Source organism: Ctenopharyngodon idella, chromosome 13 (genome assembly GCF_019924925.1).
Source record: "Ctenopharyngodon idella isolate HZGC_01 chromosome 13, HZGC01, whole genome shotgun sequence".
Classification (NCBI taxonomy): domain Eukaryota; kingdom Metazoa; phylum Chordata; class Actinopteri; order Cypriniformes; family Xenocyprididae; genus Ctenopharyngodon; species Ctenopharyngodon idella.
Genome location: NC_067232.1, coordinates 11,156,316 through 11,181,551, shown reverse-complemented (window position 1 = coordinate 11,181,551; position 25,236 = coordinate 11,156,316). Strand labels below are relative to the sequence as shown.

The window sequence follows — 25,236 nt, the reverse complement described above, 5'->3', positions numbered from 1 at the left end:
CAGTCAAAATTATTTTCTGTGCTTATCAACCACACACCACAGATGCTGGGTAGTTCACCAAAAATGAAAATTCTGTCATCATTTACTCACCCTCATGTTATTCTAAACTTTTTTTTTTTTTTTCTTCTGTGAAGCAAAAAAGTCTATATAAGTATTCACTTTCAATAGTAAATTCCCCCAGCACTGCACATTTACATGCACTAAAAACAGAAAAATTGTTCCTTTGCGTTTTTCGTGTGTAGACGACAACGTTGTCAAAACGATCCCCTTTCACACAAATCTAAAAAAAGTAGACAAAGATGAGATGATATGAAGTGTAAGGGGCAGTGAATTCCATAATTTAGGAACATTAAAACTAAATGACCTTCCACCTACAGTGGACACCCGAAAACAAGGGATGAACAAAAGACCAAATTCAGATGAGCTAAGATCTAAGTTTTTAGTTGAAAACGGTGTCATGTAAACGGCCCCTGAGATGTTTCTCTAATCAAACACACCTGATTCAACTCATCAGCTCATTATTAAAGACTCCAAGACCTTAAATGGATGTGTTAAATAAGAGAGACAGAACCAGGGTTTTACATCCCTGATGTGTGTGTTACCTGTGAGGCTGCGGCAAGTGTGTGACTTGGAAAGGAGTGTACTATATTAGTCAACAAGCTACGTGTGAGCCAGTAAACGTATAGATCAGAGCTTGTCAGCACACGCTGTGCGCTGCGTATTGCAGGAGCATAAATCAGAGGAAGACATGATAACACAGAACTCAAGATAACACCATACACAGCCATACCACAGCCGAGATATGAGGCTATGAAAGGCCTGTCTTCATTTCCTTGATTCGTTTTAGACCATGTAGGCTGTTTTTGTCTAAACCTTATACTGAATTTGAAATTTGTGAAAAATGACATTAGTCTTGTATTCAATATTTGGTTTCTGTGAACAGAACTTGTTTTGTTCACCCACTCTTTGAGAATCAATGCATTTGTGTCTGAGTCTTGCGTGGTCCATATTGCAGCTTATTCTGGCAAAGAGCTGCCCATTTATAGAGACTGTCTGACCAAAATCTAAAGCAATCAACCACATTTAATTTGTTTTTTACTTGTCTTAAAGGCTATGTTCACACTGTCAGTCCAAATCCGATTTTTGCGCATATCCGATTGAAATCTGATCAGATTTAGCCTGTGTTTATGGAAAAAAATTAAGAAATTTATCACATTAAGAAAGCAAAAAGCTGCATATACTATGAAAAGATTGATAAAACGTAGTGCTAGGTTTAAAGGCTAGTTGTTGTTTTTTGTTTCTAACCTTTGTGGATGCGATGTCTCATAAAATTTTATGTTGTTGTTCCGGTGTCTTTAATTATTTTCCCGCATTCTGTGCATCTAGCCGATCTGACGTGTTAATAAACCCAAACGAAAGAACATATGTCATGGTGGCTCCCGTCATGTTTCATGGGACTCTTATGACATTTCGGTGTTTACGTGCAATACACAGACATACGTAATCAAATTCTATGACACGTAGGGAAGTATGTGACGCAGATATTATAAAACCATTCAAACACAACACAAATTCTTTATTTATTATATCAGTGGTTAAGGGTAAAAGACTTGTTGTTTTTAAAATATTCACGAGTCTTTTGTGTCGAGTCGAGTCAAGTCTGAAGTCCATTAAAATGCAACTCGAATGCGACTCGAGTGCCCGTCTCTGATGCCTACCAACCCAACGTCATTGCCATAGAAACCAATGCAGATATTCCAGAAAACAAAAGAGCAGCATAGGACGCACAAATCAGATCTGAACAGTTGAACAATAATTTTAGATCAGATTCCAATCATATACACTACCAGTCAAGAGTTTTTGAATGGTTAGATTTTTTAATGTTTTTAAAAGAAGTCTCTTCTGCTCACCAAGGCTTCATTTATTTGATCCAAAATACAGCAAAAACAGTAATATTGTGAAATAACTTCTGTTTGAATATATTTTAAAATGCAATTTATTTCTGTGATTGCAAAGCTGAATTTTCAGCATCATTACTCCAGTCTTATATTTCAGATAAATGCTGTTCTTTTGAACTTTCTATTCATCAAAAAATCCTGAAAAAAATTGTACACAACTGTTTTCAAGGGGTGGTTTTATCTGAAATATCACTAATACAAGATTTTGCAGGGGGTTTTTGTGGTAACAATCCATTTCCTTACACTTAAACTTTCTACCAAAATACTGTTTTTTTTTTTTTTTTTTTTTTTTTTGTTTTTTTTAAATAGTAATTATTTAGTTTAGTTTAATATGTTACTTAATAACATATATTGACATTTGCATAATTTGACATTTTCTTCTTTAAGGGATAGTTCACCCAATAAAATTGAGAAATGTATATTCTTTATATCATTTATACACCCTCATCAAAACATTAGACCCCACTGACTTTCATTCTATGGACAAAAATACGAGACATTTGTGTTACAAAAGAGAGAGAAAAAAAGAAGCATTCAAGTTTGGAACGATATTTCAAAATATCTTTTGTGTTCCACTAAAGAAAAAAAAGTCAGTGCAGGTTTGGAACAACATGAGGGTGAATAAATGATGACAGTTTTCATTTTTTTTTTTTTTTTTTTTTTTTTTTTTGGGTCAACTATCCCTTTAACTACCACACTGGCATACTTGATGCACAGACAACTTAACCAGAAGCTGCTCGCTACAGCCTGTAATATAGTGTTAAAACGGCTCTTTCCCCCAGCACCACCTTCATCTCTTCCTCCGCCTTTCAACAACACATCTGCCTCCAGCCCCCACCGCTGGCAGCCTTAATGCGACAAGAGCCACGTGTATGAGAGCGAGAGAGTGAAGGGCGCCCTAAATGAGCAGCGTCCTCTGACAAACAACACTCTTCACCTTAACTAGACATCGCCCTCCCCCACCATCCGCTCAGTCACCCTGCAGGGACCCAGTTTAGTTTCACACCACACGCAATCGCATGCACACACACCTGCAAACAGCCGATCGATAGCAGTGCCGCAGGGAGTCTGATCAATATTGCCTGAATTTGGAGCAGCGGGAGAGCGGCGAATTATCTGAGACTGTTTCCAGGCATATATCGGCATCAAGGGAGCCCACGCAGCTTACTCTGTCTAAAATGTGTTTTTGTATGATGCATTTGTGTTGCATTCATTTGCATTTTTACACATATGAGAGCTCACGTAAAATCCACTAGTGTCCACTTAAACAGTCACCACCTTCATTAAAGGTGTCGGATGCAGAACCGAAGCACAAAGATGTCATAAAAGAACATTTTGTCCTGGTGGGTTTGAAGCCTCATTTCTAAAGCTTCCACTGGAGGCGGAATATTAGCGAAGTTTCAGAGTAACGAAAGCACGAAGGCGCTAGGTGGGAATCATAATTAGATCTGCGGCAGCTTTTAGGCATTCGGTTGAGGAAATTATGGATTTCTCAAGCCCTATGGAGTTCTTCATGATGAAGATAAGCATTTATGAAAAGTCTTAATTAAAAGTTTATTGCCGGCGGAAGGTCGGTTGATGGTGGCTGTTGCCTTTATGCATCTGTTTGTTTGAGGCTGCAAGAGAAGGATAAGATCTCAGAAACCTGACTTGGATGTTGTATGGCCATATTTGAATACATCTGAACACAAACATAAAAGCATGTTACTGTAGTTACGATTCTTGTTTTTGTCAGAAAAGACCCCCTTCTGAGTGTCGTGAACCGAGACCTGTGAAAACGGCAAATCCAATTACTTTATGCAAAGTGAGATTAGTTGTATTTTTATTAAGAACAAAATAAAACTTGCATTCAAATCTATTAACGGTGCCTTATGCGCAAAACGCAGATTGCTTTGATGTGGCAAGAGCAAATGAGTTTTGGAGAACAGTCAGAGGAAAGTGCATCAAAAAATGCATCTGAAAGTGGCGAGTAGATGTAACACCTCTTCTGAAAGCAAACGAGGAACTTCTAAGAGCCTTTTTTCTTTTAATTGTATCACCGTCTCTCTCTCACCCCCTCCTACCGCTATCTCCTACCATTTCTCTCTTTTAATAAGCCATCATTAACCAAGTCTGACAGCATCTTTAAACGTGTTTGCATTGATCTCTGGGCCTGTGGCCTGCCTGTCTGCGTCACAGCAGACCCTAGAATAGGGTCAGCTCCCATAACACCGGCTATGCCTGATGAAATCTCTTTCCCTCCTGACCCACGGCCTAATGTGAAATTTGTGCCAAGAATGTTTAGTTTTTTTGCATAAATTAAATGTGAAGTGTGTATTTTTTTTAATGTTGAAATGCTTTCTCCTGTCCTTGTTCAATGTGCAGAGACTGATATAAGTAATTTGTATGATGACTTCCCACAGAGCGTTAAAGTGTTACTGTATTTGTTTGAGACATCTGACATGTCAACTTCTGGCTAGGGCTGGGTATTTTTTCCAATTTGATCTGATTTCGATTTAGATTCAGATTCCCAACCACTCGATTTAGATTAAATTCATTGAGTTTATTCAGTGAAGTATTTATTAGACTGATTCAAATGGTAAACTCATTAATTTGTGTGGCTTTTGGTTCATTAAAAGGACTGACTCAGAGTAATTTAGGCTACATTTGGACTAAACTAGTTGTACTATTTTTCTTTAAAGCTACAATATGTAGATTTTTTGCCGCTAGAGGTCACCTATTCAAAACAAAGGCGGAACTTTATGCCGCAGTCGCTGCTTCCGCTTCTTCCGGTCAAGCATATGAGGTAACACAGCACTGTTAATCATATTAGATACATTTGACTGTGTTGAAAATGATGAATTATAATGTTACTCTGTGTGTTCGCTCGGCGGCTGCTGTGAGACACTCGTTGCACACTGCAGTAAACTAGATAATCGAATAATAGAATATCATATTAATAAATGCTGGGTGGCTTGTGTTGATAAATGGCATGAAATTAATTTTAAAACGTATTGAATGATGGAGAAAATGCTGTATTACTGTTAATAAAAAAAAAAGCTGCATCTGATTATGCTAAGTTAGGTACTTGACAAAATAGTGTTTTTCTCTGAGGCATGGTAAAAGCATGGTACTCGAAAAAAAAGAAAGAAAAGAAAACTAGATTTAAACAATAAGACTAAACGTGTTGAGCTATGTAACAGTAATTCGTTTTCTGTCTATGAATGTAACCAAACAGTTGTTCCCTTGTCTAATAAAACATGTAATATATTAAAGCGTCTTTGGTGTTTCCATGGTTTCTACAAAATAAAAAAACGGAAACCGAGGGTAACGCGGATATGACGCCATTGACAGGTGACTCCCGGACACATCCCATATCCCTGGTTAAAATCGCAATTTTCTCACAATTTACAAATAGTTGGAAACATTTGGGATATTGTAAGTACTCAACTGAACAAAATATATAATATTGGTCTAGTGTTTTTTGGATATTTTACTGCAAAAATCTTACATATTGTGCCTTTAAATTCACTATAAAGAAGTATGTCCTATATAGTAAGAATGTGTGTAGTATTGAAATACAGATGTACTACATTAACCATGTTGTCTTTGTCATGTGACCTACGGCATCATTTCCCATGGTTGACGTCAGTTTCCATGGCACATTTCGAAATCTTGCCAGAGGTAGTACGTCATCATCTGTTTACTTTTCACCTTTTGTTTTATGAATACTATGAATTGGAACATACTAATTTCACTTACAGCTTTTTGGGAAGTAGGCATATTCAGACACATGGATAGAGTAAAAGATCATTCTTGCAGTTTTAAGAATCAGTATCTAGATTGTTAAAATTTAAAGTAATTACAATTTTTATTAGGTGTCTTAAACTTTAACGCACTGACATTTATACAATGCACTTATTGTGTACATATATTTTGACATTGCTCTCATTTTTAAAAAATACCTGCATGCAATTACAGCTGTGATTAATTTCTGTAATTACATCTATAATTACACTGTTGAGCCTTCCCTTACCCCTTAACCAACCCTTAAACCAACCCATACCACCAAACCTGTATCCCACCTCAATAGCAGCAAAAGAGTTTTGCAATACAATATGAACATTAGTGCATAGTCAATCAACACAATTTCATTACAGTTCTGTTTGGTGACTCTGGTGACACAGAAATCACACACTTCACCTTCAGAATTGCTATTAAACTCAGTTTATGCGTTTCTCACTGTTTATTTGGACACCTCTACGAGTTTGAGACTTCTCTGTTCGTCTGTGCGCGACAGATCCAGGTTGTATATGAGACTGTAAAAGTGTAATTTGCTGCCCGGTGGTTCATGTTTCTTTTATTATTAATGAACTTGCTGAGAAGTTATGGGTGCTTTGATTATGTGTGGCATTGTTTCATTGTGTGGGAGTGGGGAAAAAAACAGAAAGGAGAAAGAAAAACTGTTTTCAGAGCACCACTTCAGTCTTCTTTTCTCATCTGTGGCCGAAGGGTTGGTCTCCCCCCCCCCCCCCCCCCCCCCCCCATCTTCCCCATTTACACCGTCAGACCCTGCAAGCTGAACATTGCATTTGACCTTTGCAAAAACAATTTGGAAAGCGTGAGGATCCAGTAGGCGTGAAAATGACTGTGTGGTTAGAAGCCTGGAGTGGAGAGACTGTAACTCCCACCCTGTGAGTATGTGCGTGTCCGTACCGAGATTGAGGCCTAACCACCGTATTGACTTGAGGCTTGAGGTGTGAGTGAAGTGGCTCTGGGGGTTCAGACAGCCCTCGCTGAGCTTCATATATACTGCAGTGAGGCCATCATCATTAACCTCAACATCTCAGCCCATCCACTCAGAATTCACATTAGCTGATATACAGGCCAGAGTGATGTCAAGATAAAAGCTGAGGGATAGAGTGAGGATGGGGGGGTTTCTGGGAAGATGAGGGTGCAGGCAACCTTTAGAGAATGAGATCACACAGCAGGAGGGCCGTGATAACACACACACACACCTGCAATTCAGAGGATGCGCTGCAAATAATCATCATCCGTCACTTTGACGAAACTGGGTTGTAAATTTTCCGTCATGCTCCGTTGTTATTTTCATTTTCCTGAAAATGATATAGATGTATGGCATTCCATTTATATGTGCACATTTGTTCTTGATATACCCAATATGAATATTTTCAATAATTAAAAATGACAAGTCCTAGCCTGTGCATTCACAATTCACACTTTCATCTGTGAAGTTAACCTTCTAGTCTACCCAGCTATCACGTACTCTACCGTTCAAAGGTTTGGGGTCAATAAGATGCTGTTCTTTTGAAAAAAATCTGTATCATGGTTTCTACAATAATATTAAATAGCATAGGTTTCAACATTGATAAGAAATGTTTCTTGCCAAGCATTTTAGAATGATTTGTGACACCAAAAACTGAAGTAATGGCTTCTGAAAATTCAGCTATGCTAGTTATAATTCAAGCCTGTATCATTTATTTGGTCTATAATGACCTAAACATCAGTTCTGTAAATCTGACTTTATTAATTTGATCACAATTGATTTGAAAAGTCAAATTGTAATCATTGTTCTCCCTCTATTTCAAGTTACAATGTTCAGTAAAATATTTGCTTGGTATTTTTAATGTGACGTTTACTACAAAAAATTCTATTCTTAAGTATTTCTATCGTAATTTTCAATTTAAATATATTAACATCCCTAAAACAAGATGTATTTGCTTGTAAAGCAAAACTGCATAAGAAATTAAGACTTGCTTTCAGTGAATGTATCTGTTTTTCAAGTGTATTTTGTCTTACTGCACTGATAGATTTTTTTTCACTAGTTTGAAGTTATAAGCAAGTTAAAAATGAGTGAAAAGACAAAATACACTTCTTAAAGATACATTTTTTTAAAAACTCAATATCTTATTCAGTGTTGCTTCTCAAGTAAATCTTGTTACAAGATTTTTTACTGGAAAACAAAACAAAACATGCTAATTAAACTTACTTAGAAGTCAGTTTTTGCTGTTAATATCTCAAGAACCTTTGTGGAAAGAGCTCTTTTAGGTTTTCTTAGTGCAGTGTTGTAGGTTTTTGGCTTTTTCCTTTATATTTTGCTCTTCAAATACACAGACAGAAGTCACTGAGGTTTTGCTATCTAGTCACCAGATTATTTTAACAATATTTCATGAATTTGTCTAGGAATGTATCATTTTTCTCAACAAATCCTCACTCACATCTATTTTTGTAGGGGCACAAACTGTTTGTCCATTTTCTTCAGTTCTAACCCCTATTTGCTTCCTTTACTGTGGGATTTTTTTTTTTTTTCTAAAATAGGGAAATGCAATAGACAACTTATTTTTTATATGTATTTTATAGTAGCTGAAAGCATATTTAATTGTCTGTCAATGTTTTTAAACTTCATTAAATGACAGAAAATGTACAATATAATTAATGCAACATCTGCTGTAGAATGTTTGTGCACCATTACTTTTTGCCACCACCTTCCAATTCCTGCTACGCTTTTGCTTGACTGTCAAATGAATTGAATGCAGCCACCATAAAAAAATTGTCTGGCAACTGAGGATTTTGACCCCTCAAAGTTGGTTTCCATAGCCTTCACAAAAGCAGTGTCTAGGGAAGTGCACAGTGCATGTGTGTGTATGCATGCAAGCAGGCAGGCGTGGAAGTATCACCGCGCCAGAGTCTCCTCAGTGTGATGTGTGTTGACAGTTTGTGACGGGCCAGAAGCTCGGTCCAGAACCCCCTGCAGTGCATCATTCACAGAAGTGAGCTCTCGCACCAGCTTCCCTCTCCCTCCCCACACATCTATTGTTGATCTGTTGAATTTTCATGCCTGTCCATCCAGTCTAATGCTAACAAAGGCTTACGACTGGAAAATGCCCACTACCCAGCACATACATAAAACAGATTACAGTGGCCATGTTTACTGTGAAATGTTTGAAAACACACACGCACTCACTCACATCCATACATATGCAATACATTGCATGGGCTTACAGCATATAAACAAGCTCTGTTTTCATCTTTCTCCCCTCATCTCTCATCATCGCTTCAGGCCATCAGCAGGCTTTGTAATTGTAATGCTAGTCATTCACAAAATTCTACACATTCCCTACCTTTTATGAATTTGTTTATTAAATAATTTGGCCAGTCTTAATATGCTTTCAGCCAGTGTTAATTTTGTCAATGAAACTGAATTTTCAGCAGTCATTACTTCAGTCTTCAGTGTCACATGATCCTTCAGGAATCATTCTAATATGGTGCTCAAACATTTCCTTTCCATTGCTTAATATTTTTGTGGAAGCCATGATACATTTTTTTTTTTTTTTTTTTTTTTTTCAGGATTCTTTGAATAGAAAGTTCAAAAGAACTTAACATTAGTAACATTATAAATGTCTTAAAACATTGTCAATTTTCATCAATTTATTGCGTACTTTCTGAAAAAAAGTGTTTCTATATAAGAGAATGGTACTTTTGAATGGTAATTTATGACGAAACAAAATAACACTGAAAGATATTAACAGTGAACTGACATTATTTTTAGAAGAAAATTTAAGAAAAATCAAATAATCCAGTCATAGTATGTTGTGATCTGACCAGCTTGAGCTGAAAATCTCTTTTAGTTTGCCTTAAATGGCTTAAAATCAGGTGACAAAACTGTTATATGAAAGTTAATTTTTATATTAATTAAAATGACAGATGTATGAAATGATATATGAAAGGATATATTTTAGTCAGAATATAAACAACAAAAAACTTCATTCTTGTTCATTCTTTAGTGTAAAAATGGTGCACTGCTTTGTGCTCCAAATAAGAGTGTACGTGCGCTTAGCTGTTTAAAACATTTTTTGTTGTTGTTTTTTTAAAACATCTGTTCTGAGAAATCTGTTCAGAGCACAAAAATTCTCCCCAGGTTCCGTCTGGGCCTGACAATCAGTCTGTCAGTTGTCCCGTATTTCTGAGTTTTCGAACTACAGCTGCATCAAGCTGCAATGCTGCCCTTGTGCCGTAGGACGGACTCTAAAAGAAAGCATGTGGATTAACAGCTGATTAAAGTGGAATTGGAATAAAGTAATCAGTGGTGTAAGTGCCTGTGCTGATTACGAGCTGAAGACTCCTCAGGCCACCCCAGTTTAGATCCCTGATAAGCACAATGATGAACTATAATTAAAGATAAGCATATTAAATGATAACCGAGTCCTGCTCTCTCCCCCCACGGCACAAGCCTCCGTCTCTTCATTCTGTGCTTCCGCTGGCAGATGTTGCCACGCTTCCATTAAACACTGGCTGCGGTTTGTGCTGCTTTAATTACTGGAAACTGAATGAGTTTGACTGCTTATCATGGTTTGTAACAGGGGTTTAATTTATTACATCCACCTTTAGTGTTTGGCGACTAAAGCCCATAACACTGCTTGGTTGGTCAGATTAGAAGTTTGGCACTAATTGTTCTAAAATATTAAATAGGTTTGCATTATATTAGTTGGCAGTCTTTTTATTTGTTAGTGTTTGTGCCAACGGGAACTGGTCTAACAAGCCTTCAAAGCACTTCTCGCCTGTCTTTCTGTTTCTCACTGTGGTTTCACAAATAATTAATACCTCTGCTCTGGCTTCTGTGAAGTGAGGCCTTTGTCCCGGTCTGTGAGTGTGTAAAGGGACTGTACTACAGGAAGTGGCATGTGCCCACTCATAAGCTCAAGAACACACTGTACTTTCAGCGGAGAGCTTCCACTATTATTATTTCTGGGCTGCAGAAGTAGAGCAGAGCAACATCTCTTCTGTTCCTCCTCAAGATGCCAGATCCCTTTCTCCCCATTTTTTTATTTTATTTTATCTTCTGTTCATTTGTAATCTAGAGTTTGTCAATTAATATTTTTTCTTTTTTATTTCACAGACAAGAAAACGCTATGTAGGTATTTTGTGTCTGTTTACAGTATGTTGTGCTGTGTTGTTTTGTCTTGTCCATTTTGTTGAGTCCCTTATGACATTGTACCTTTTAAACCATAGTTTCTATTAATAGCTATTCATAATAGCTAAGTCTGTTAGTAGTATGTTTTTATAACTACTGTAAACTATAAACTAATAATTGTTTTCTTTATTTTAATGTTTGTTTCGGTCATGGTTAATACAAAGTTTTCAGTTGTTTTGTAGAAACAATAACTGTAGTAACTGGTGTCATGGCAGAAACTATGGTTATGGTAAATGTTGTTAACATTTATTTCATAACATAATTTCTTGGTCTTTGAACACCTGGAAAAATAATGTAATTAATCAATAAGAATACTCCTATCTCCCCCTCCGATATTCATAGCTGGAATGCATGAAGTTGTGAGTCCCCAGCCGAGTGCGTTCAGCTTTTGCATCAGTCCAGAATGAAGTGTAGAGTGAGTGGCCCTGTTCATACCGCCTGAGCGCACATGAGCATCTTCCTCTGATCCTGTTTGCATGGCGCGGGTGCATCGAGTGTGAGGGAATGTGACCCAAATGGAATTATTCTTCCATCAAAGGGAAGTATTCATGAATTAGAAATGACCTTGATTGGAGAGGCCCCAGAGACACAACGCCACAGTTCAAGCAATTTCACACCCGTTCACTGAACGACTTTCGAGAGAGTGATGGAGGCAGTGAGGAAGGGCTGAGAGAGAATGAAATGCACTGAAAGAGGTGTGGAGGAGAAAGCCAGGTGTATAGATTAGATATGTATATATAAAAGCATAGCATGGAGAGAAAAAAAACGATAGACTACTCTTCAAATTGTTTTAATATTATTTATATACTATTACAACTTTATTAATATTGTAAAATAGCTTTTACTTTTATATATTTTTTTTAGTTTTAATTAATTTTTTTTTCCATTTTGTTTTGTGCTTAATATTACTAATTAGGTTTAATTTATTTTTAAATGTTTCCAGTTAGTAATTTTAGGGCTTCAATCCAAATTAAAGGGTTAGTTCACCCCAAAATGAAAATTCTGTCATTAATTACTCACCCTCATGTCGTTCCACACCCGTAAGACTTTCGTTCATCTTCGGAAGACAAATGAAGATCTTTTTGATGACAGAATGCTGTCAGATTTCCTTCCATAGACTGCAACGACCACTTTGACGCTTCAAAAACTTCATAAAGAGATCGGAAAACTAATCCATATGAATCGAGCGGTTTAGTCCAAATTTTCTGAAGAGAATTGATCGCTTGTTATGATGAACAGATTTAATTTAGACTTTTTACTCGCATGTAAACATTGAGCAGTGAACATAAACAGAAGCTCAACTGAACCTGAATAACGCACAAGAACAAACCTCTTCCGCAATGAAGACTGAACCTCATGAGAATGAACCTTATTGGTTACGTTTGAGCGTTTGAGCTTCCGGAAGAGGTTTGCTCTTGTGCGTTATTCAGGTTCGGTTGAGCTTCTGCTTATGTTGACCTTCAAGCAGAAAACCCTTAACCCTTTAACAAAAATGTTAATAGTTTTAGTTAATAATAACCTTGTAGTACATATTGGTTAAATTCAAACACTCATTTTGGTCTGCTCACCTCATTAATATAAATTTTAATTTAAATTAAGTGCAACCCTTGCTGTGTGGCCTCTGATCTTCCCAAAGTTGAGTATCCCTGTTTTACAATGCATGATTGTGTGCCATATGCCTTTAGTATTTCAGTTTATTTGTCTTGTGAATGTGTGTATTGTTTGTTTGTCTCAGGCTGTCTTGTTTCCATCATCTAAAGCACGAATACATTTTTTCAGGATTTCATCTTCGAAGTCGTCTTCAAAGTGTGCGTGTGTCAAAGTCAACAAATAGTAGAGCACCTAAGCCCCCAATTCATACATAATTCAACCAAAGCCTACCATTTTAAGATTACGGATTTCAATCATAGAGGTGAATAAAAGTTGTGCATCTTTTTATTTGCGAAGGGCAGCTGTAGCTCACCTTCCTGCCCATGTGTGTCTCTGCCTCTGTATACTACAATAAAAAAAGGTCACAAGTGAAAGACTTGGCTTTGTACACAAAAGATGACATGCAAGGCTGGAGAGGCTTTTCACCACTAAAAGATTAAGATTCAATTCAATTTAATTCAATTTCCATCCTTTTCTCAAGAGCTTAGGGCCCAGTGATGTATAAAACATCCTTCTGATAGCTTTTTTTAATTCGGGAGCTTGTAAAATTATGAACGTTCAATGTAATTTCTCATCAGAAGCTGCATTTGACTGCTTTGGAATCAGTAAAAAAAAAAAAAATTCATTAACTAACTTTTTTTTTTTTTTTACCCCACACTTGAATGGACCCGAGTCTCAGGCTCACTGGAGAACAGCAGCGAATTTTCTTTTTCCCATTTAATCCTCTACCCAAGATGCACCTGGCTTGACACTTCACCACAAACCCGAGCCTGCAGATGCTCATTAGAGTGCTTGTGTCAGTTCTGTCCCGTTTTTCAATCGCTCAAATCCAATCTTTTGCCAAGAACAATTGCGCAATGATGACGTTAAGTGACACATCTAGACAAATTCGCATTTATCATTCTCTTTTATTGTGCTAATAAGGCAGATGTCAGACACTTGTGGTTTTATTCAGATTTGACAGTGCAGTTTGGCTCGGTTTGTGTTTGTTTCCGACATGTCTTGCCCTCTTGTTACCTTTTGTCTTCCCGGTCTTTTGCCTCCCCCTCAAGAAAAGTGCAACGCAGTGCTGTCCTCTTGAATTTACTTGTGTGTTTGTGTATATACGTGAGTGTGTTTTTGTGTAGAATGGGGTTTTAAAAGGCCTCTTTCTGGCTTTGATCCAGGCTTTAACCCAGCGCCCATCGATCGGCCGTTCAGACCGGATTACGCTTCACTTCTCAGCCCGTGTTGCTTCTTTCTGTCCATCACAAATCACAGGCCTCAAGAGCGCCTTTGAACATCATCTCAAAAGTGGTATGGTCAGTCAGCATCTGTGAGGTGCAGCCGGGCATCAGTCAGGAGACGAACAAATAGAGCAAGCAAGCTATTTCTGCACTGCATTGTATTATCTATTCTCACAATTTGCAGCGCAAGATGTTCAGAGCCGCCAAGTGCCTGACTACCAAAGATAAAACGTGAAAGTTGTGTATACATAGCATCTGAAGGCTGTTTTTGGTGAAGAACATCATTCTAATCAGAACAACAACTGGTGGCCTGTCACACTGGTGCTTGCATTCAGATTTGTGATCCCAAAAAAGCTTCTCAATAACACTCTATTTTATCTCTCTCTCTCTTTTTTTTTTGTGTCTCGCTCCATCCCAGAAAAGAGAGGACAACCAGACAGACTCCAGACTCAGTCCTAAGAAGAGTGCAGAGCCCGCCATCGACCTGTTAGGCCTTGGTAAGACATGAATAATTAATTACTCATCTCATTGCCGATCAGGGAATCTGATACATCTACAGTAAGATAGGCTGGAACAAAAAGAGACTTCAAGGCCATTTTAAACCCAAAAATTTAAATGGGGGGGAGGTAGCGGAATGGAAGTGCAACTTTTTACACTTAATGTGATTTTACACACACATCAATCCTACAGAGTTCTTGAAGCATTTCAAATGATTGGTCTTAGTTCTTGGTGTTTAATTTTTCATTTATTTAGACAAAATAGTATCATGTAGCATTTAAAATGGCCTCGTCTATATTTCCTAGTTCAGCGAGTACTTGAAAGAATGGTTCCAAAACAACGTGTTGCTGTACACCAAAGGAAAAATTTTTAAAGGTTGTGTTAAGGCTCGGATAGAGGACTGACACACTGACTGCTATTACTATCTAGATGAAGGTTCAGGGAAGCACACTGCTAGTTGAGTCCTGGCGGTATTGATCAGGCCAGCAACTCGAGCCCTTGAGATGACCAAACACAATTGATGTTATATTACTTTCTAGGAAATGAAAGTTTCTATTTGCTGCCCTGGAGCTTTCCTTTGTCGCTCTGTCTTGTGTATTTATCACTTTCTCTCTCTCTCATTCAATATTTCTCACTCTCTCAATCTCGGTCTGCAACCAAGTTGTCCGTTATGATGAGCGAGAGAGACAGAGCGCAGGTGAGAATATATAAATTTCCGCAAATGTGTGTCCAAGGCAAGGAGGTTACAGTGTTTAGATGAACGTCTTCAGCTGGGGGCCAGTAGGGGTCAGTTCTGATGAAGAGAGGCTGGAGATGATGGTGTTGAGATTGAGACATGCGTCTTATTGATGTGTTTTTGCTCAAGGCCTCAGCATCTCTCCTCACCCTTCCATACCAGCAACAGGCTCCAGCACTGTGTTCAGACTAGCAAAATATCCATCTCTCTTTCTATTGATGCTGTTACTTAAGTCCTGTGATAAAATATTTATAGGATTACTTGCATTATATGCATATTTGCATTTAATCTAGGCTAAATTTTTTTGGGAGGGTATTTGTTTACAGCTAGTATTAACGCCTGGATTTTATTAAGGGAATTATTCATGACTGCATACATAGGAATTTTATTCTCATCACAAATGTTTGAGACAGTTTAATTGGAACTCTTATTGTTATTTTAACTCAGCACCTGTATTATTTTGAACAACATTGGGAATGATTATTTCATCATTCGTGTTTCATTTTTACATTTTTTTTTTTTTTTTTTTTTTTTTTCCTTCAATTTTTCTTCAACTTCATGAATGGAAAGTTCAAAAGAACAGCATTTATTTGAAATATAATCTTTTGTAACATTATAAATGTCTTTACTGTCTTTGATCGATTTAATGCATCCTTGCTGAATAAAAGTATTAATTTCTTTAATTTCTTTTCAAAAAAATAAAAATAAAAATTCTTACTGACCACAAACTTTTGAACGGTAGTGTATAATGTTACAAAAGCTTTGTATTTCAGATAAATGCTGTTCTTTTGAACTTTCTATTCATCAAGGAATCCTGAAAAAAAAAAAAGTTTTCAACTGTTTTCAACATTGATAATAATCATAAATGTTTCTTGAGCAGCAAATCAGCATATTAGGATTTCTGAAGGATCATGTGACACTGAAGACTGGAGTAATGATGCTGAAAATTCAGATTTGCATCACAGGAATAAATTACTTTATAAAATATATTCAAACAGAAAACAGTTATTTTAAATTGTAATAATATTTCACAATATTACTGTTTTTACTGTATTTTTAATTAAATAAATGCATCCTTGGTGAGCAGACGAAACTTCTTTTAAAAACATTAAAAACTTTTGACTGGTAGCGTATATGTATTATGTATATGTATTATGTATGTGTGTGTGTATATATATATATATATATATATATATATATATATATATATATATATATATATATAAAATTAGGGTCGCTCACACACACACACACATACACACACACACACACACACACATATATATATATATATATATATATATATATATATATATATATATATATATATATATATATATATATATATATAAATGACCCTGGACCACAAAACCAGTCATAAGGGTCCATTTTTTTAAATTGAGATTTATACATCATCTAAAGGCTGAATAAATAAGCTTTCCATTGATGTATGGTTTGTTTAGGATAGGACAATGTTTGGCTGAGATAAAACTATTTGAAAATCTGTAATCTGAGGGTGCAAAAAATTCAAAATATTGAGAAAATCATCTTTAAAGTTTTCCAAATAAAGTCCTTAGCAATGCACATCCACTCACAAAAATAAATGATTATATATTTTTATATATTTATGGTAGGACATTTACAAAATATCTTCATGGAACATGATCCTCTGCTTAATATCCTAATGAATTTTGGCGTAAAAGTAAAATAGATAATTTTGACCCATGCAATGTAGTATTGGCTATTGCTACAAAAATATACCCGTGCGACTTATGACTGGTTTTGTGGTACAGGGTCACATATATACATAAGCAAAAATTATACGTTTGAGTGTATTTAAAATTGACATGAAATTAAAATTCACCCTAAATATTTTCTAAATGCATGTTATTGATCTTATTTTGAACAGTTCATCCATGCAAATGTTGCATTTTAAAAATATTTTTTGAATCTCATAATTAATCAAAATGCCATAACTTGATCTGAAATAACAAACTTCTCTCTGGTTTCATCTGTCAGACAATCATTTTGTCTGCATAGACCCTGCCACTTTCTTACAATCGATTGCATGCATTCAGATTTGCCTTCTTCCAATCAACAACTGACGGATAGAACCATGTCTTCCCCTACTTTTTTTAGTTTTTGATCATCCGTTACACTCAAATGTATGTTAGAAAAAATGTAACTACTTTCTTACATTGCAACTTTGACATTACGGAAGTCTTTGTCAAAAAATGCGTCGTTCAACCTTTCCATGTTGACATCTGCCTAAATTGGCTACATTCTACCAAGTTAAAGAGTTTGTGCCAAAATACTGTAGTTTGATTGGGCACACAGACTGTTCATTCTTTATATTAACTCTTTTATATTAACTCTGCATGCTTAGTTGTTTTTTTTTTTATTATTTGCATCTAGCATCATATTTCCCTGCTGTTCATGACAAGAATAGACCTGCGACACACCACTAGCTGAAAACCACTGATTTAGGCTGCATGTAAAGGCACTCTTAAAGCCTATCAGATGTTTGTGCACACATAAAGGCCTTTGAAATAGAGTGCAGTGCTTTCCAAATGCTGCGCTCTTTTGCACATCTCTATATACGTAGGTTCTCTAATTTCCTCTTCCTTTCTCCTTCCAGTCACACCCCCAGCTCATCATCCATTGCATCTCTCCTCTTCCCCACACCCATTGCTATTCGCTCCAGTTTTATTACTTTGAGCTCTTTTATTTTCATGGATTTTATCAGTCATAAAGAGATGGCAGCGGCTCCTGACTCTGTGCACTGTAACGTGTGAACACAGGCAGGGCTCTGATGGAGTCTTTGACTTTAATGGAATGAGAGAGTGCGTCTGAGCGGCAGGCCGGCGTCGGAGGCGAGCGGGTGCTTTTTCTCCAGCGTTGGCGGAGGCGTGTGCGGAGTGTGATTAGATTTCCTGCTCTCTTGGATGAAGTCGATAGGTAGCGGGAACGGGAAAAGCAAGCTGAGCAGGCGGTGTGGGCTACTGCCAGATGAACACTCTTTTATTTCTCTCAACAGAGACAAAGACTCATGCAAGCAGGTTTGGCCTGGCATTGGACATCACTGCTCAGTCAATGAGTCACAGATTGGTCTGAATTGTTATGTAAAGAGTCTGTACAGCTGCTGAGTCTCTGACATCTGACTCCAGCGGCTCGGAGAAGAAAAGTATTTGGACACAAATTTGCGAACAAATGAAACTGAATTTCTTAGAGATTTTTGCAATTACAGATAACCTGTTGGTCCCTGCGAGATAGGTGTCCTAGCAGAATAATCACAGAAACTATGGACTTTTTGCATTAAAGGTTTAGTTCACCCAAAAATGAAAATTCTGTCATTAATTACTCACCCTAATGTCGTTACACACCCGTAAGACCTTCGTTCATCTTCAGAACACAAATTAAGATATTTTTGATGAAATCCGAGAGGAATATGACTCGTCCATAGACGGCAATATAATCACCATTTTCAAGGTCAAGAAGGGTACTAAAGACATTACAAAAGTCGATGTGACTGCAGTGGTTCAACCTTAATTTTATGAAGTGACGAGAATCCTTTTTGTGTGCAAAAACAAAACAAAAATGATGACTTTATTCAACAATTTTTCCTCTTCCCTGTCAGTCTGTTACGCAGTTGGCACTGTGAACGCATTGCAGAACTTCCGTGTTTACGTCCGAACGCCGGCTACACCGGTAACACCGGCAACACCGACTATCGCTGCAAGCCTACCTCAAGCCATAATGATTTTAGGCTGTCTAAACGCGTTATAACATATTGTGAATAGCCTGAATGACGCCACTTATGTGAAGATTAATTTTAACGTCTCTGTTATATGCCACGCAAGTCTACAGTGTGCGTGTGAGACAATGTGGTGTGGAGTTGATTGACAGCTTTTAGGTGCGTTATTGGCAGCACGCGCTACCATCTGGTCACCACCGCATCAGCACCGAAAACATGGGGAATTTTTTAAACACAATAATCGCACAACCTATTCAATATTCTATAATTAAATCAACTTATAGAACATTCGAAAATCATGACTCATCCCTAATAGGAATAAAACTGGAATCTTGTGCTTGTGTTACTAAAGTGGATATTACAGGCTCAGTGCATGAGGAAAAAACTAATTTTGAGGAAACAGCCTGTAAAGATGTGTATCGTAATTGAAAACTACAGACGCAAACAGTGTAATAGCCTAAAATAATGACATTATGGAAGCAAAATAGCCCAAAATCTCAAAATTGACCAGTGGGTGAAAAAACAATGGATTTGCCTGTAGTGTCTTACCTTAAAACCCACCAAAAGTTATATATTTTTCTTGAAAAGTGTGCTTTTTCAGTGGTCGTAAATTTTTGAGACAGTTTCATATTTTCTTATTTGAGGCAATCACATATGTACGTTTCTCCAACTTTGGTGTGAAACCAATTAAAAATCCACAGTGACTGTTACTCTGTGTAATGCCGTTTACACTTTCCCTTGTCTGTAATGACATTTGGTTCTCTCTCACTCAGATGCACCCACAGCCAGCTCTTCCAGCAGTGGGGCAGGAACAAGCAGTGCAGCTCCAATCAGTGACGACTTAGACATCTTTGGACCAATGGTCTCCAACCCTCTGCCCTCAAACACCAACACAAACCAGGTACATGAGTCCATCGATGCAAACATCAATTGCCAGTTGCATAGGTGTGTGTGTGTGTGTGTGTGTGTGTGTGTGTGTGTGTGTGTGTGTGTGTGTGTGTGTGTGTGTGTGTGTGTTCAAAATACCTGCTCTATCCTGTTGTCATGTCAATCACACTATTTTCTCAGTGCTGGGTAGTTGACAAGCATTGGCTGCAGTGTCCTTTGGTGTGACATGTTGTTGTTTTTTTCCTTGGAAAGTTATAATATACCAATCATATTAGAGGGTACACTTCCGTTCAAATTTTTTTTTTTTTTTCTTTTTTTTTTTTTAAGGAAAAATACTTTTTATACTTTTATTCAGCAAGGATGTGTTAACTTGAAAAGTGGCACATTTCTTTTTAAAATAAATGCTGTATTAAGTATTATGGTTTTCACAAAATGATTAAGCAACTCTTTTCAACATTGATGGTAATAAGAAATGTTTATTGAGTACCAAATCAGCATATTAGAATGATTTCTGAAGGATCATGTGACACTGGAGTAATGGCTGCTTTTTTATCACAGAAATAAATTACATTTTAAATTGAAATAATTTTTAAATTGTAATATTTCGCAATATATCTGTTTTTGCTGTATTTTTTATCAATTAATTGCAGCCTTTGTGAGTATAAGAGACTTGTTTCAAAAACAATAAAAAGTTTACCGACCTCAAACTTTGAACGGCAATGTACATAATTTTAAAAACTCTTTGATCACAATGTAGAACTAATTAAATAGCCACAAATATTTCTTTAAAATGGTTAAAAAAGGAATGGTGTCCAGCAACTAATATATACATTTGTTATATATTTTAACCTTAAATCATGTTATTAAATACAAAAACAAATCGTCAGGGTTATGTCAGCTGCCCACAGACCATCAGAACTATTTTGGTGCATTTGATAATTTTTCATGGCATAAGGTGACTAACGCTGCTGGTGTATGAAGATCTGGCTAACCAGACCTTCATAGACCAGCATGCCTTATATGTAAGGAAAAGGAGGTGCAATTTAAAAAAGAATCATTTTTCCTAGGTTACAAACATGCATCTGTTCCTGCCTGCCTTCATTCAGTCTAAAATCAACTGACTAAGAGAGACAAAGAAAAGGTCAACCCCAATTGTTTTAATTTCCTCTGCAAACAACATGATTACATTTTGCCTGTCTAGTTGCGGCTGACAGAATTGATTTGCAAGGTCTTCCTGGCCAAAGGATGCAGCATGAATAATGAGGGATATTAGCATTTATTACGGCCTTTCACTGAGGAGAGTGAAGAGGAGAGATGTTTAATAATATCAAGAGAAGAGAGTGAAAAAAGAAAATCATGTTGAGAGGAGAGAAAGAAGTTGGTAAATACATGTTTGAAATGGACAATGTATATGTTCCTTATTGGTTCAAGATTTTTTTTAATTCAATTGTATATGTAATTGTACGTGCCCACTTCCCTTATTTTTACATTTTTACATTTGAATGACCTTTGCCATCATCTAATGCTCACTTAATACACACTAATAATTTAATAACACTGTTAATTGTAGTCTTTAGCAGACCTCAGAATTAGTGCTTAATTTTTTCTTTATTTAGGCTTGGCCATTTGTCCAGTATGTTAATAATAATAAAACACAGAATAATAATCAACATTAATATTCAGGGACAACACGTAGCTTACTTTTTTATTTGATGGAGGGCGGTAAGGAACCTGGACACTGTATAGGTGGACGCTGGGCCACACTTATAGCCAATCAGGACGCTGGAGGATCTTTGCATGACTAGCAATTTGTCTTTGTGGAAGCTCGTCTTCACCCCTGAGATCCACTCTTACTAACCCCACATTGTCCTTTCTCCTTTTCTCCCTTAGTCAGGGTTTCGCCGTATTTAATTTTTGACAGGTATAAAAACGAGGCTGTGAGAGATTTAAAGTACACTGCGTTCAATGGATTGTACTGTTGTTTAACAACATACCGATTGTTCAGCTGAAAAATATATGTGATCTAGGAGCTTTATGCAGCATATGCAATTGTAAAGACTGCAAGTCTATCCCTCATAGCCTCGTTTTCATCCGTGTTAAATTCAATATGGCATCTACCCTGACTAAGGTCTATTCCCATCCTCCTTTCACACTTGTTTTGGCCATCATTCTCAGAATGGCTTGAGGACGATTCTCTTTTTTGATCTCGGAGGCCTGAAGCTGTGCTGAAGCCAGAAAGGTGGCTTGACAAAAAGCTTTTTCCCCACTTGAATCAATGTTTTATTGAGAGGTGTGTAGAGCCGCTGGACTGACTTGGACTCCTCGAATAATTGATGCCCTCCTGCTCTGCTCTGGCCAAGCGGAAATCAGCCCTTCCTACACAATGTACATTTATACATGCATTCTGCATTCTCATGGGATGCTAATAAAGGATAAAGAGGAGCTAAAGATAGATCACTTGAGAATAGTAAGTGAATGCTCAGGCTTTCACAAAGCCTTCGGTCTCAACAGCATGCTGTCAATCTCTGCTCTTATTCTCCAGATGAATCGAGCAGCGGTGGGTGTCTGATGAGGGAGGATGGCAGCATTATGCCTTGATTCTTGTTTGTTGTGTCTTTTAGAGTCTTTGTGTGAAAGATGTGTCTGAAAGAGCCGCACACTATCTCTTTAAAGGATTTGGAGGCATTTCACATATTCAAAGATGTGTCACTTATAGAAATTGGATTGCTTGTGTGTATGAATGAGGATTTGTTTTTCCCCAGACAGTAATTTTTGGAAGTAAGAGCGCCTACGGGAAGTGCAAAGAGAAGCCTGACCTCATCTCCATATCAGTGTTGTTATTGTTAAAGCCAGCATTAAAGATTACGAGGGTGCATAAATGTAAAAATAATAATAATGTTGTGCATGTATAAATCATTTATAATAAATACTGCAATATTCAATCAAAAATAAGAATTGTCACAGTGACTTTAAAACTAAACTTTTCATTATTTTTTTAAAAACATTTGATTAATTGAAATGGATCTAAAATTAAAGTAAAACATTAGATGAAAAAGAAATGTTGCAACGAACTAGAATAAGTTGATGTACTAAAATTACTAAAACTATAACTAAAGTTAAAGCTAAATAGAAATATAAAAACACTAATACAAATGACAAAAGCAAAATTGCAAAAACTAAAATTAAAATGAATACAAAAAAGATATATATAAAAATAAAAGCAAATTAAAAATATTAACAAATACTATAATAGTATTTATAAAACGGTTAGTTCCTGTCCTTGATTCACGATAAAAGACGGCTATGACCGCTTCACCCAGCGGTTCTGGTTAATTACTACACAACACTCTTAGCAACCTATGTTCTCAATTGATATTGTTCATTGAAGCTTACTGTATTATGTAGAAGAGTATTGTGAGAAAAAGATCGAGTGAGCAAGTTTATTACCTGCATTCAGATTTAGCATTTTCCTTCAGGTCAGTCCTATGTTCTTAATAAAAAATCTGTTTAAATGTCCGATGTATTATCCTGTCCTTTTAATAGTTAAGGGGTTTTCCCGTGACTGACAGTCAAAGCATTTTTCAGTTGCGTCTTGTTCCGTGTTCACAACAATTCAGTCTTTTCAATGTAAAAGTCTTCGCTACTGACTGACACGCTCATAAAGACAGTCTTTGCCGCCATCTAATGGTGTAATAATGTAACTTCTGTTGCTGTTCACGGTCAGGGACTATTTTTTTCCAGCGGAAGGAAAGCTTTAGTAAAAGTTTACTTCATGAAAGTTGCATTGATACATATTTTTGGCTTTAATATTTGTATTGTGTGGTAACCGTTTTATAAAAGCAATAAGGTACTCAAGGCTAGTGCTGTATCATGAATAAGTCACGGCTGAAGGGGTTGCAACAATGCCCTTCAGCCGTGACTTATTCACGATACAGCACAGCCTCTTGTACCTTATTGCTTACATAAATAATACTAAAATAACACTGCTCTGTATCACCCCAACACATACCACTATTCACATATTTACATTCATGCTTATGATATTTGTAAATAATAAAGATATTCAAAATAAAGTTACCTGAGTAACTCAGCACATCAGAAATAGAAACAGGCATTCATCAATACTGCAACCCAATCAGCTCTTCCTACAATGTTGATTATTATGAGCAATCTGGTTTTGTGTGCGTCACACATGTCCAACATCGACACGGTATTATGTTTTGACCCTCACGCACCTCTTTTTTTCCTCTCATTCCTTTTCTGGAGCGTGCACAAAATGGCAATCAGTTGAACACCCAGAACGACACAACAATAATAATAAGACCAATAAGCATGCAATTGGTATACACTGCAGACGTCATTGTGGAGAGGATGGAAAATGATTGTGAGACGATAAGGGAATGCATTTGATTTCTCTTTTTCCCTGCCTTGAAACCAAGCGACAGCATGTGAAAACAAGCAGCCGACTAGCAGGAGATTTCTGATTGATTAGCATTAGGGCCTGAATCAAGGCACTCCCAGTTCTTCTTAAGCCTAAGGGGAAAGAAGGATGAGAGCTCGAGAGACAGTTGGAGCCTTTGATGAGAAACCGCCAGGCTTCCGTATTCTCCATTCCTTCAGTGTGACTCCAGCCGGTGCATGTTAATCTGTCCTCACACTTCCTCTTTTCACATCTCATCTACTGCCAGCTTTTATATCACCCCCTGAGACATACACACACACAGTCTCCTCCGCAGGACTTCCCCCTCCCTGCAGCTTCTGTGTGACTGCACAACTGCTAGCCGGTTCTGGTATCCCATAATGCTCCGTTAGCAACAAATCCCTCCCCATTATTGACATCTTGACCATCCTGTTTCTCTGCAGCTCCCTAATCAAGCTGTCTGCGCACATAAGGGCTGTGAGAATATCAACATCAACATTTTGTGAGTGTTGTGTGGCAAAACGTCCTTGCTCATTTGCATCATGATCATTTGCTGTTCGCATATTAAACACATGATGTTTGTCACTGTTGTTTGGAGTTTGTCAAACTGAGGTGTTTACATGTGACTTTTGATGCGGGATTTTGATGTAATTTGTGTACCGTGAGCTAGGGATTGCACTCATATAAAATAGGTAAAAAGAAAATGCAGGTAATTATGGTAGTTATGGCCAATAACTGGTATTAAAATAGCCAGTTTTAAGATTACATACTGTTTTTTGTTTGTTTGTTTTCTAAATAAATAATGAAATACGCTACAATTGAATTTAGACTTCACAACATGGTAATGTACAGTATGAAAAATTTAAGCGATTGAGTGTTAGATGTTGGAAACGGCCAGCTAAAATGTAAAAATGGTGTAAATGAGCATAAACAATTTAAAGGGATAGTTCACCCAAAAATGAAAATGTTGTCATCACTTACTCACCCTCAAGTTGTTACAAACCTGTATAAGTTTCTTTCTTCTTTTGAACACAAAAAAAAAGATATTTTAAAGAATGTTGGTAATCAAACAAGTAGCCATTGACTTCCATAAAAAAATACTATGGCTATCAAATGTCCGATTAACAAATATCTT

At 36.9% G+C, this 25,236-nt stretch overlaps 1 protein-coding gene across 5 annotated transcripts in view; it reads left to right on the top strand.

Annotated features, from left to right (window-relative positions):
* Positions 1-25,236, top strand: part of smap1 (small ArfGAP 1) — a 119,710-nt gene that overhangs the window by 73,530 nt on the left and 20,944 nt on the right. For all 5 annotated transcript variants that reach the window (XM_051915932.1, XM_051915931.1, XM_051915936.1 and 2 more), the window contains 2 exons: positions 14,224-14,302; positions 19,567-19,694. In XM_051915932.1, the coding sequence (XP_051771892.1) occupies positions 14,224-14,302; positions 19,567-19,694 (207 nt within the window). The remainder of the gene's footprint in view (positions 1-14,223; positions 14,303-19,566; positions 19,695-25,236) is intronic.